The following is a 13,519-nucleotide window of genomic DNA, read 5'->3' as shown; positions in this document are numbered from 1 at the left end:
ATAATACAATATTTGTCTTTTCATGTCTGGCTTATTTCACTTAGCAGAATGTTTTCAAGTTCTATCCATGCTGTGGCAGGTTGGTATCACTCTTAAGTCTTTTCTTGTAGTACCGAATTCCAGGGAGTTATGGATTGGAAAGAAAGCAAGAGGGAGGAGAACCAGGAACCCTGGAGTCACTGAATGAGAATTTTAAAGAGGAGGGAATCAGCAACACCATCATATACTGTAAAGGTCAAAGCTAATGAGGTGATTTGACAAGAAATTTTCAGAATCGATTATTAACAATCCTTTTTAGAGTAACTGCTTTGTGCTCGGAACTGTACAAGGCACTAGGTTTATGGACGGAGAAGTCAGATTGCAAAGGATTCCAGAGTTACTGGTATGGAGAAAGCCAAGTTTGGAGGGAAGTAAAACAGAAAGCCTGGGAACTTGATAAAAAGGTAAAATGGAGAGGAGATGCTACCGGGATATGGATATTTGAATAATTCTGAGGAATAATCAGGGTAAGGATTGCAATCTCCGTCAGTATTCAGATAGGCAAGGATTCCACCTTCTCCCTGCACCCCACCCCAATACCACAATTTTCTGTTTCTGTTTCCAGGTAAGTGGCTCAGAGTGGAGTTAAACTCTTCAGACTGAAATCTGAAAAGGTGGAAGACAGAAAACTGCAGCTAATAACGCAGTCACAACTGTGTTTGGAATTGCCTATTTGAGAGAGACTCAGGCTGGTAAGAAGGCCTACAGTTGATTGGCTGGCTGGAAAATGAAGCTAGCCGGAAGGGGGCAGTGTGCTCTGCTCATGTGTGCTCCATTGCTTCATCTGTGGCAAATTTGGGGCTCTGGAGAGATTAGAAAAGTGGGTAAAAATGTACAAGGATGACAAAGAAAATGTGATTTATACAAGGGCACCTGGCTGGCTCAGCTGGTAGGGCATGCGACCGTTGATCTCAGCGTTATGAGTTCAAGTCCCATGTTGGGTGGAGAGATTACCTAAAAGTAGAAAAAAAAAAAGTGATATGTGCATATAATAGAATACTATTCAGCCTTAAAAGGGAAGGAAATTCCTATACATGCTTTTAAAATTACAATATGGATGAATCTTGAGGATATTATGCTAAATGAAATAAGCCAGACACAAAAGGGCAAATATTGTATGATTCCATTTATATGAGTTACCTAGAGTTGTTAAATTCATAGAGACAGAAAGTAGCATGATGGTTGCCAGGGGCTGGTGGGAGGGGGGATGGAGGAGTAACTGTTTAATGAGTACAGAGTTTTAGTTTGGGAAGATGAAAAAATTCTGGGGATGGATGGTCGTGATGGTTGCATAACAAAGTGAATGTACTGGGACGTCTGGGTGGCTCTGTTGGGTGAGCGTCTGTCTTTGGCTCAGGTCATGATCCCAGAGTCCTGGAATCGAGTCCCACATTGGGCTCCCTGCTTAGCAGGAAGCCTGCTTCTCCCTCTGTCTGCTGCTCCCCCTTGCTTGTGCTCACTAATTCTTTCTCTCTCTCTCTGACAAATAAATAAGTAAAATCTTTTTTTTTTTAAATAAAAGTGCATTAGTTTTTTTTTTTTTTTAAGATTTTATTTGTTTATTTGTCAGAGAGAGAGAGCGAGAGAGAGCGAGAGCAAGTGCAGGCAGACAGAGTGGCAGGTAGAGAGTCAGAGGAAGAAGCAGGCTCCCTGCGGAGCAAGGAGCCCGATCTGGGACTTGATCCCAGGACATCCCAGCTGCTTAACCAACTGAGCCACCCAGGCATCCCAAATAAGCAAAATCTTTAATAAAAAAAGTGAATGTACTTAATTCCACAGGACTGTACCCTTAAAAATGGCTAAAATAGTAAATGTCATGTTATATGTATTTTATCACAACAAAAAAAATTGAGTAGGAGCAATGTGGCAAAATGTTAATGTGTGAATCCAGGTGAAAGGGTTTATGAGAGATCACTTTACTATTTTTATTATACTATTTCTTCAAGTTTTCTGTTGCTCTGAAATTCTTTTCAAAATAAAAAGTTTACTTAAAATGAACAGGAGGCAGTTTTATAGAGATAAGATAAAGACCAATGGGCTTGCTTCTACTGCCTGGGTTGCAGGTATCAAGTCTGCCAGGCTCGTGTTAGGAAGTTTATATAGTACCATAGGCAATTATTGAGTACCTTAAGAAATTTTCTCTCACATTTTAATTACATCATCACCTCTTTGTTGACTTAACTTCTTCATAAGGATGTAGAGTTGACAACTTTACAATTTTTCCTCTGTTTTCTTCATATTATTTTAATTATTATGAATTCCTAGTGCACTAGGGACTGTGTTCAAATTCTAAATCTTACTAGCTCTAAGACACTAATGCAAATTATTTCATCTCTCTAAGCTTTAGTGTCCTCATCTGTAACCCTCAGAGAGTATGAGGCTTTTAGCTGGGAGAATGAATGGAAAACAGAGCACAATCCCCGCTGCATAGTAACAATGTAATATGTGTTATTAGTTAATTATATCATTGGTATATGACTGGACATGATTGTATAGGTCCAAGTGCAACAGAAGGTATCCCAGGGGTCAGAATCAACTATACCTTAAATGTAAGTTGAAATGTAATACTTTAATATTGCAGCTTAAAAGGGATCTATAATAGTTTTTCATTAAATTCAGTACTTGTCATATCCTCAGTAAAGTTCTCTGCCACTGAATGCCCAAACTGAGTTTCCAGATGAAAACAATAAAGCAAATTTAAGGGTTGGTATATTCACAGACACCACAGTGTCTGTGAGGTGGGACTAAACCATCTGGGATTCTTTTGTTTAGAGAAGTCTGTGATGAGACCTCAGAAAAAGACTAACAGGGGCATCTGGGTGGCTCAGTCACAATCTCAGAGTACTGGGATCAAGCCTCTCATTGGGTTCCCTGCTTGGTGGGAAGCCTCCTCCCTCTCCCACTCCCCCTGCTTGTGTTCCCTCTCTCGCTGTCAAATGAATAAATAAAATCTTAAAAAAAAAAAAAAGACCAGCAAAGGAAGTATATAGCACTTATATTTATTGTTTGATTGGCTGAAATATATTATAGAATTATTGGACTAGATACTTCCAGCCTTATGAAAATTTATCCAGTTTTTAAAATTACCAATTAAAGACAATAGAAGAGGAAGTAGCTTTAAGTTCTAGAATAAAGGATTTAGATTAGAAGATTAGAAGAAACATTTCTGACAATGAGGTTTACTAAATTTTAAAGTGAGTTAACATAAAGTCTGATGGGGTTTTCTTGTCTTCAGAGGTAAATTAGATTTCTCTCTCCCTGAGGTGGCTTAGGTAAAGATGCACCTACAGGTAGGTAGCCCAACTGATGGTCCTTGACAGCCTGAGTCAATAAAGGTCTTTGGCTCACCTAACCACAATCAGTCACAGTCTCAGTGGGTAACCATCTTGCCTGCATTTTCTAATCTTCTTGGGTGATTTAATGATTAATTTGTTATACTGGCTACCAAGGAATTCACAGTTTTTTGGTTCTTTTTTTTTTTTTTTTTTTTTTTTTTTTTTTACACAGAGAGAGAGAGCCCGTTTACATGCTCACATGAGGTGGGGCTGAGGGGCAGAGAGAGAATTGTAAACAGGCTTAAGTAGTGGTGGCTTAAGTAGGTAGGCTGCACTCCCCAGTGTGGAGCCCCAGGGTAGTGCTCCATCTCATGATGTTGAGATCATGACCTGAACTGAAATAAAAAGTTGGACACTTAACTGACTGAGCCATCCAGATGCCACTCACAGTTTTTCTTCACAGTTTTATTTAGTAATAGGAATGGCTCAGGTTTATTTATTTATTTATTTATTTATTTTTAGCTATGTTTATTGAGGTTCAGTTTATCCTTTTTGGTGCACAGTTTTGAGAGTTTTAACAAACATATATGGTTGCTTTTCAAATAATCAAGAAAGACTGTTTATTTATGTCTTGCTTGGGGAGGGATGCGATAGCAAGACAGAAAAGAGCAAATATATAGTGACTTTTGGGGTATTTTTATGAAAATCGAGGTCAAGATTTGCCTACAGTAGGAATTGACTGCTTGAGCTCTCACAAGTGGAACAGATGAATTCACTTAAGTCTATCTCATGTTGTTAATATTGACCTGCCCTGGTCCTTTTAGAATTAAATTTATGTGGTCACTGGTCTTCTGCAGCATTAGGAGCGGAACAAAGGAGGAGTCAATTATAAATGATTTTGAGATTAAGAAGTAGGTGGTGTCTCTGTGTGTTCTATTCCATTTTTGTTCCACTAGTAAAACATACCAGGGACTCTAATTATATTCTAGTTACAGCAACAATAGATTCTGGATTTTTCAGGATAGATTCATTTCAAAGATTCTGTCCTGTTGTTTCCATAAGTAACGTAAACTCACATGATATACTTTGGTTGTTGGCTTAAAAAATGTGATCACTGGGGGCGCCTGGGTGGCTCAGTGGGTTACGCCGCTGCCTTCGGCTCGGGTCATGATCTCAGGGTCCTGGAATCGAGTCCTGCATCAGGCTCTCTGCTCAGCAGGGAGCCTGCTTCCTCCTCTCTCTCTCTGCCTGCCTCTCTGCCTACTTGTGGTCTCTCTCTGTCAAATAAATAAATAAAATCTTAAAAAAAATGTGATCACTGTAATTTATAATAGCAAGGAGAAGACTGGTTTATAGGAAGCTCCACTTCCTCTTAGCCTGTATCAAGTGCTAAACTGGGTATTTACAGGGTTGGAAGATCGTGGCTGGGCTGTACCTAAGTCATTCTGAGCCTGGGGTAGAGAGAAAGAACTACCTCCTATTGAATGCCTGCTATGTGTGTGCTTGGCAGAGTGTTAGGTGATTTCCCTGTTGACAGCTGCTCTGGCTAGAATTCAGTTCCAGATGCAACCACCACTTAAATAAAACAAAACACGTATTCCTCATGGTGTCTAGTTCATTAATACAAGTCACAGCTGCCACACCCTCTATAAGACACTGGCACCATAATTAGGTTACTAGAGACTCTTAAGGTTTGAAGGGATCTTTGAGGTCATCTAGTTAAAGGGGTGGCAGCTGTTCTCTTCACCTCGGAGTCTGCAAATCAATGTGCTCAATTCTCTCAACGAAGTACAAAAAATGTCTGGGGATATACTCTCCTTGGGCGTCAAGTTCATATAAAAGATAGAACAATGATAAGCAAACGTGAAGCTCGAACTATGTTCCAGACTGCAAAAGGCAATAGGGACCAAAAAAAAAAAAAAAAAGAATTTTTTTTTTTTTTTTTACTGGGGCCCTCAGACAATCATATAAAGGAAAACAACAACAACAGCACAAACAAAAATCCTCCTAAAACCAACCCCAAACTGGCGGAGACGTGATGTGAGGGCCTGGAATTCAGTCAGAGGCCCACATAAAAGGATCCTGAGGGACACAGGTAAAAACCCAAAGCATCCTCCTTTTCTTTAGTTTTAACAGCTCTGAAGTACTAGGCATCCTGGATCCTCTTCTTCACCCTTTTATTAGAAAGCTGGGGAACCCTCTCCTTTTCTATGGAAGAGGATGATAGAAGGGGCCTCAAGGTGCAGGTACGATAGGAAACAGGTCTTTTCTCTTATGTCTCAGTACAAACAATTTTCCTAGAGGCAGGGGAATACATTTCACGCCCTCTCAAGGTCCCTTCGGTTCAAGGATACTGTCATTCTCTGGCTGTACTAGGGGGAGGGCCTGCAACGTCCAGGCTGCCATGGAAACACGCCGCGGTGTTCCTTTTTCTTACGTGGGGCGGGGCACTTTGCCTCAGCCACCAATTATCCACAGGGTTTCTTGAGTGGCGGACAGCAGCAGCGAATGGGCGAGCTGATACTCCGTGACGCGACGGGAAAAGGGGGAGCTCGCGGCCGGCGGCGGCGGTGGCTACAGCGGCGACCTGGGGATCGAGCTGGAGGGAGCTGGGGAACGTGCAGGGACTTCTAGCTCCAGCGCGAGTCATCTCCCGCCGGGATGCCTGGTACTATTTGTAGAAAAGTGGGGATGCAATGAGCTCTGAAGGCTTGGGTTTCGGGTCTGAAGGGATGGCTGACCGGAGGGGGCGGGGTGACAAGCATGGCGGCGGTGACGGGGAAAGGGTTGGAGGGCCCTGAGAAGGGGGTGGGGAAGCAGTAGCTGGGAAGGCTGGGTGGTCTTGAGGAAGCGTGAAGGGCTGTGGGTGTTCTGGCGAACAGAGATTACAAAGCAGCCTTTTTGGGGGGCCATAGAGGCGCCATAAGGACGTAGGGAGGGTTGTGGGGGATGGAAAAAGAGGCGGGGAAAGAAGAGGTTAGGAAGGGGAGGAAAGGCTGTCTACGGGGAAGGTGATGGAAAAGAAGAGGGAGAGAAGGATTGGCAGGCTGATAGTAAATAACGAGGAAATCAGGCCTTGGGAGGTGTGATAGGAAAGTGCTTGCAGCGATTATAAATATGATCTAATTAGAGCCCTAGACGGGTCCCCTTTCCTAGTTCTTGTACTTCCGCCCCATTATTTAAGCTCAGACTGCGTGAGGAAGGCTAGTAGGTTACACCGAACTGATCTTTTGTTATTCCATTCCAGGGGAGCAGATGGACCCCACTGGAAGTCAGTTGGATTCAGATTTCTCTCAGCAAGACACTCCTTGCCTGATAATAGAAGATTCTCAGCCTGAAAGCCAGGTTCTAGAAGATGATTCTGGTTCTCACTTCAGTATGCTATCCCGACACCTTCCTAATCTGCAGACACACAAAGAGAACCCTGTGTTGGTGAGTGATACCTTGGTTGGAAGTGATTGAGGAGAAATTATTTTTCATTTAATCAAGACCAATCAGCAAACATAAGTACTTAGGAGATCACTATCTTTTGGATTAAAATTGGTTGTAAAAATGAAATCAACACATTCACAAAAAGTATGCCTCATTTTGGATTATTTCATATATAGTGGGGATATTAAGTATGTATATTTTCTAGGATGTTGTGTCCAATCCTGAACAAACAGCTGGAGAAGAACAAGGAGATAGTAATAGTGGGTTCAATGAGCTCCTGAAAGAAAACAAAGCTGCAGGTGAGGTGTTTAAAGTTATTAGTCCCTTTTGCAGGAGTGCTCTTGTGGAGCTGGGTGGATCTAAACATGTGGTTGTGGTGAATGTATATAAGGAGGTTTAGCACAGTATTTGGTGCATAGTAGGCACTCAAAAAGTTGATTTTTTAATGTAGCTGGTTAGATTGGATTGTCTGCATTTCTAAACTTGCATCGAAGTTTGGTGGTAAATGCCTTTTATACTAATACCCAGTTATTTTTTTCAGAACCTATGGATTCTTCTCATTTGGACACATGTAGTTCCATCAGTCAGGTCATTGAACAGTTACCTCAGCCAAACAGGACAAGCAGGTATACTAGTGTTGACAGGAATTTATTTAAATTTATTAATGGATGAATTCTTTCATTTGTGCCTATTGCCTTATCCCAAGGGTAAAAGGATTAATCTTATTTTTGTGAATTAGAAAGTGGGATTTGAGGATTGTATTAACTAGTACATTAATACTGATAGCTAGAATCTCTTTTGTAAAGGTAATAACATTTTTATACCTCTATTATTTTTGTGATTTACTTTATGCATGTAAAACAAAATAAGCATTTTTCATTCTTGGCATAGATATGACTTAGTAGGAAAAAAAGCATCAGAAAATATTTAGATATATATATTATCAAAACTGTTAGGCATGCTTTTGATGTACCAACTAAATTATCTTACCTTTAGAACCACAATGTTTAATTCATACCCTAAACAGTGTTGAATTTTTACCTTGTCTTATCTTTAGTTTTATATTGTCCATTTATTGAGTTTATCCTCTGTTAGGCATTAGTTGGATGTTTGCTATATAGTCCCATTTAATTTCATCCGTAAAGTAGCTGTATTGTGAAGACTTTTTATTATTTCCATTACATAAAGGGGGAAATTGATGGGTGAGGAAGTTAAATAACTTGCTGTAGCATACATTGGTTGTAAGTGATGGCTGAGCTTTGAACCCTCCTGACTCAAATGCCTTCTTTCTTTTTTACTACTCAGTACTTCTTAATCTTCCTTCTAAAATCTAAGATCAAAGGAGAACTTAGGCAACCTCAGGGACCTTGTGATGGCAGGGTAGAAAAGGGAGCAGTCAGAGAGGAGAATGTTAGGTTGAGGTGGTGAAAGAGTATGGTTTTCTCTTAAGAAAAAAAAATTCTTTTTAAAAAAATTTCTATTTAATACTCTGCACATAAATTTTTTCTCCCAAATCACCAGTTGGATACTTTAGAACAAGCTACAAATTGTTGGGTTTGTTTTGGCCTGCAGGTTGTTTCTGTTTGGCCCAAACATGGTTGTAAAATATATTTACATTAATTGATAGAATTTTTAAAAGGGGAGATTTTACATAAAACTTGGATTTTCATCTTCTGGCATTAGCAGTTCAAAGGTAATACAGCTGTTAAATTATTGCTAACAATTGGCTAGAGCTGTGAGTAGCAGCCTACCTCTGCTTAGATGGGAATGAGAGCTATGGTCTGTTACAGACCCTGTAATTCACTGTTGACTATTGAACATGGACACTGAAGCCAAGTATTCACTTATTTTATTTTTTAAAAGATTTTATTTATTTATTTGACAGCGAGAGAACAAATACAAGCAGGGGAAGTGAGAGAGGGAGAAGCAGGCTTCCCACTGAGCAGGGTGCCCCATGTGGGGCTTGATCCCAGACCCTGAGCCCAAGGCAGACACTTAATGACTGAGCTACCCAGGCGCCCCCCCCCCCCCAAGTACTCATTTATTGTAGTGCTTTTGCTTTTCTTTTTAGCCACTTCACTCATTTATGTAACCTTATTTTGCTTTCTGTAGGCATTTAAGTTTATGGTACTTCTTTAGGAACATGTGCTTTATGTTTTTGTGGCCCTTGGTTTGAACTAGTGGGAACAGGAATTATGTGTACCCCTTATTGTATATGAAGCAGTGCTATCAGAGAAGGCCCATGCTCTACTTTTCCCTTTTTGCATCAATGTGTTGCCCTTTCTCAAAACAAAACAAAAAAACCAAAAACTCACAAAACATCTTGAATGTTTACATTCAATAAATGTGCAGACACTGTGACAGGTGTTTTAAAGGGGCTTTGCCATCATGGAGCTTATAACTTAATAGTTATTGAAATCATTACAGAAGTAGCTATGCAGTTACAATTGTGATCCTTGCAAAGGAGGAAGGAAAATATATAACCTAATTTGTGTGATAGAGGTAGACTTCTCTAAGGAATGTAGTCTAAACTATAAATATGAATTTGTTAGCCATAGTTGAGGGGTTGGGCAGAAGTTTGGCATGTGGGGGAAGGAGCTTTCTAGACAGAATTATATGTGCAAAGCCTGTGAATCTAGAAAGGATTTGGAGTTGATTTCAAGAGATTGAAAGCCCTTCAAAACACATGTATGTTTATTTTTAAAATGTTGTCTTTATTCATTAATGCAAGTATTTTGAAAAAAAAACTGTGAACTTTTCTACATAAAATTCCAAAAAGATCTTCCTCTCATATCTAGTGTTCAGTTGATATAAGCTGATGGTCCTAAACATGGATCATCCTAAAATATACTGAAAGAACTATAGATTGTTTTATTTCCCTGTCAAACATCTTACTTTATTTTTGTAAAAATTTTGAATTAAGTAGTCTCTACATTCAACATGGGGCTCGAACTCATAACCCTAAGATGAAGAGTTGCATGCTCCACTGACTGAGCCAGCCAGGCATCCCTCCCTGTTAAACTTTTAAAAAAGTTAAGGCTAAAACATGCAGTTTTAAGAAATAATATTTGGAGATCCTTTGTAAACTTTGCCCTGTTTCCCAAATGGTAATGTTTTGCAAAATAGTATTATAAAATCATAACGAGGCTATTGACGTTGATAAAATCCACTGTATGTACTCAGGTTTCCCTAGTTTTACTTGTCTTTGTGTGAATTTTTATAGTCTAGTTACCTATGTATCTACCACTGTGGTCAACATACTGAATTGGAACCATTCCAGCCCTCCAAGGATTCCTAGTGCTATCCTTTTATAACCATTAGTGAACCTCTGGTGATCACTAATTAAGACTGTCCATAGTTTGTGATATTTTGTCATTTCAAAATATTATATAAATGGGACCATATGTTATGTAACCTTTTGAGATTGGCTTCTTTCCATCCACATAACTCCTGGGAGATCTGTCCAAATTGTTGCATGTATCTGTGGTTCATTCCTTTTTATTGTTGAGTAGCGTTCCATGATGTGGATATACCACAGTTAAATCATTTACCTAATGAAGGAAATATGGGTTGATCTGGTTTATGACTATTACAAATAAAGTTGCTCTGAACATTTGCATGCTAGTTTTTGTGAATGTAAGTCTTCAAAGCTGAGATAAATGGCCAGGTGGTCACCTACATGTTTAGTTTTTTAAGAAACTGTCAAAGTGTTTTCTGGAGTGACTGAATCATTTTATAGTTTGACTAGCAGTATAAGAGACCCAGTCTCTCTTCATTCTCACTAGCGTTTGGTGGTGTCACTATTTTTTATTATGGCTGTTCTGATAAGTGTATAGTGATAATCTCATTTTGAGTTTCCCTAGTGGCAAGTAATGTTGAACATCTTTTCATGTGCTTATTTGCCATCTGTACATCCTTTTTAAGGAAATGTTCATGTGTTCTGTCCCTTTTCTAATAGGATTTTTAAAAATCATGTTTTGAGAGTTCTTAATATATTATAGTTATTAGTCCTTCATAGGATATGTGGTTTGCAGATATTTTTTCTCACCTGATAGCTTGTCTTTTCATCCTCTTCAGAGGGTTTTTCACAGAACAGATTTTTAATTTTCATGAGACCTGTCAAATATTTTTAACAGAGCAATAAAAATAATTAATTAATTAAAAGATTTTATTTATTTATTTGACAGACAGAGATCACAAGTAGGCAGAGAAGCAGGCAGAGAGAGAGGAGGAAGCAGGCTCCCCGCCGAGCAGAGAGCCCAACGCAGGGCTCGATCCCAGGACCCTGAGACCACGACCCGAGCAGAAGGCAGAGGCCTTAACCCACTGAGCCACTTAGCCACACTGAGGCGCCATGTTAGGCGCCTCAAAAATACTTAATTTATTTAAAAAAGGGCTTTTGGGGCACCTGGGTAGCTCAGTGGGTTATGTGTCTGACTTTGATTTCAGCTCAGGTCTCCAGCTCAATATTTCAGGGTCATGAGTTTAGGCCCCATGTTGGGCTCCATACTGAGTGTGGAGCCTACTTAAATAAAATAAAAATAAAAAGATAAAAAGTGCAAAAGAGCTTATAACGAAAAGCTCCTTTTCCACACTTGGTCCCTTTTCAAAGAGGCAGCCGTTTAAGTGTGTTTTAACTTCTTTGAGAGGTTGTTGTCCTAGCACTCAAATCTTTTGTAAAGGTAACACCATTATACTGCCATTTCTTAGTTTATCAAATTAAGACAATTAAATTCCATAATGAAAGATGAGGATTTAACTCAAAACACTCCCAAGTTTTGATAATAATTATTTTAGTTCTAAATTTTATTAGCTACTTTTATATTTCTAAATAATGTATTTAAACCTTTGTTTTCTTTTCCATCAGCTTTAGACAATGGAAAAAATTTAACATCAGTATTTTTTGTCTATAATCTGATTTCAGGCCTTTTCAAATTCTTCTAGTCATTCTATGAATATTATTTGTTGGGTGTTTCCTATATGCCAAGCACTGTTGAATTTTGGAGATGAAAAGGACCAGAAGAAATAAAAAATCATAGACCTTAATAGAGCTTACATTCTTGTATGAGAGATACAGCAATTCATAATAAGAAAGTAGTATGTTAGAAACTGATAAGGGCTGGAGAGAGAAAGATAGCAGAGAAGGGTATAGGAAATGTTAGAGGATTTCCAGGTTTAGATAGGGTTACATAAAGAATGTTTCACTGATATGACATTTGATTAAAATTTCTTAAGTGATGTCTGCTGTTATCTGGGATAAGTGCAGTCCAGGCATAGAGAACAGCAAGTGCAAAGGTCCTGAGGTAGCAATGTGCCTGGAATATTTGAGAAATGGCAAGGAGGTTAGTGTGTCTGGAGGAGAGTGATGGAGAGAAGTGGGAGAAGAGGTCAAAGAAGTAAAGGGGGAACCAGAATATGTAAGGACTTACAGGACAGTGTAAGGAATTCAAGTGTTACTCTTAGCTAGGAAGGCATTTAAGGGTTTTGAACAGAGGAATGACATGATGGGATTCAAGATTTTAACAGGATCGCTCTGGCTGCTGGATTAAGAATAGACTGAAGAGTGAACAATTTTTATTTGTTGATTATGCCTTGTTAAAGCTGGAGAAAAAAATTAAAAGAAGCTATTTAAATAAAATTAAAGAGGAGAATAGACTGAAGGGGGAACAAGGGTAGAGGCAGGAAGACCAATTAGGAGACTACTGTATTTATGTATGTATGTATGTATGAACGTATGTACCTATGTATGGAGGGTCAGTGGCTGCCTTTGGCTTAGGTGGTGCTCCCAGGGTCCTGGGAGTGATCCCTGCATGGGGCTCTCTGCTCAGTGGGCAGCCTGTTTCTCCCTCTCCCTCTGTTCTTGTTCTGCCTGCTTGTGTTCTCTCTGTCAAATAAATAAATAAAATCTTAAAAAAAAAAAGGTTTATTTATTGTAGAGAGAGTGCAAGTGTATGTGCATACAAGTGGGAGGGGGAGAGGAAGAGAACCCCAGTCAGACTCTGCAGTGAATGTGGAGCCTGGCGTGGGGCTTGACTCCATGACCCTGTGATTATGACCTGAGCCAAAACCAAGAAGTTGGATGCTCTACCAGCTGTGCCACCCAGGCACCCTCTGAAAATATTTAGGCAACATATGCCTTTGGCTAGACCAGAGTAGAAATAGATGAGGAGTGGTGAGATGCTGGGTTTTTTGATTGGATGTGAAATATGAGAGAAAGGGTGATAACAATGATACCACATTTTTGGTTTCAGCACTAGAAGAATGGAGTTGCTGCTAGAGGAGATGAACAGGAGTGCAAGAGAAGGTCAGGTTTAGATGTATTGAAGTTGAGGGACGACTGGGTGGCTCAGTTGGTTAAGCAGCTGCCTTCGGCTCAGGTCATGATCCCAGCGTCCTGGGATGGAGTCCCACATCGAACTCCTTGCTCAGCAGGGAGCCTGCTTCTCCCTCTGCCTCTGCCTGCCATTCTATCTGCCTGTGCTCGCTCCCCCCCCCCCCCCGATAAATAAATAAAATCTTTAAAAAAAAAAAAAAGATGTATTGAAGTTGAGCTGCCTTTTCATTGGACAGTTGGAGGCAATTGTTGGCAAATCTGGATGGAGCTCAGGGGGATGGTGTAACTAACTGGAGGTTTAAATTGCACAGTCATAAGTATGTGGATGGCACTCAAAGCCGAGTCTGGATAAGATCATTAAGGAAGTGGGTAAAGGTGGAGAAGAGCTCCAGGGACTCACTGAGGCTACCAGCATTTAGAGGTTAGGAAGGGACATGAA

General features: G+C 39.8%; 1 protein-coding gene across 3 annotated transcripts in view; it reads left to right on the top strand.

The window, feature by feature from the left end:
* The first annotated feature begins 5,851 nt into the window (after positions 1-5,851).
* The window catches only part of TP53BP1 (tumor protein p53 binding protein 1), a 77,642-nt gene continuing 69,974 nt past the window's right edge, over positions 5,852-13,519 (top strand). For all 3 annotated transcript variants that reach the window (XM_059372655.1, XM_059372654.1, XM_059372657.1), the window contains exons 1-4: positions 5,852-5,982; positions 6,562-6,746; positions 6,952-7,045; positions 7,288-7,372. In XM_059372655.1, coding sequence (XP_059228638.1) covers positions 5,976-5,982; positions 6,562-6,746; positions 6,952-7,045; positions 7,288-7,372 — 371 coding nt within the window. In that variant the 5' untranslated portion in view covers positions 5,852-5,975. The remainder of the gene's footprint in view (positions 5,983-6,561; positions 6,747-6,951; positions 7,046-7,287; positions 7,373-13,519) is intronic.

Source organism: Mustela nigripes, chromosome 13 (genome assembly GCF_022355385.1).
Source record: "Mustela nigripes isolate SB6536 chromosome 13, MUSNIG.SB6536, whole genome shotgun sequence".
NCBI lineage: Eukaryota > Metazoa > Chordata > Mammalia > Carnivora > Mustelidae > Mustela > Mustela nigripes.
Note: the sequence above shows the minus strand (reverse complement) of the source record. Positions and strands in the feature narration are given on the sequence as shown.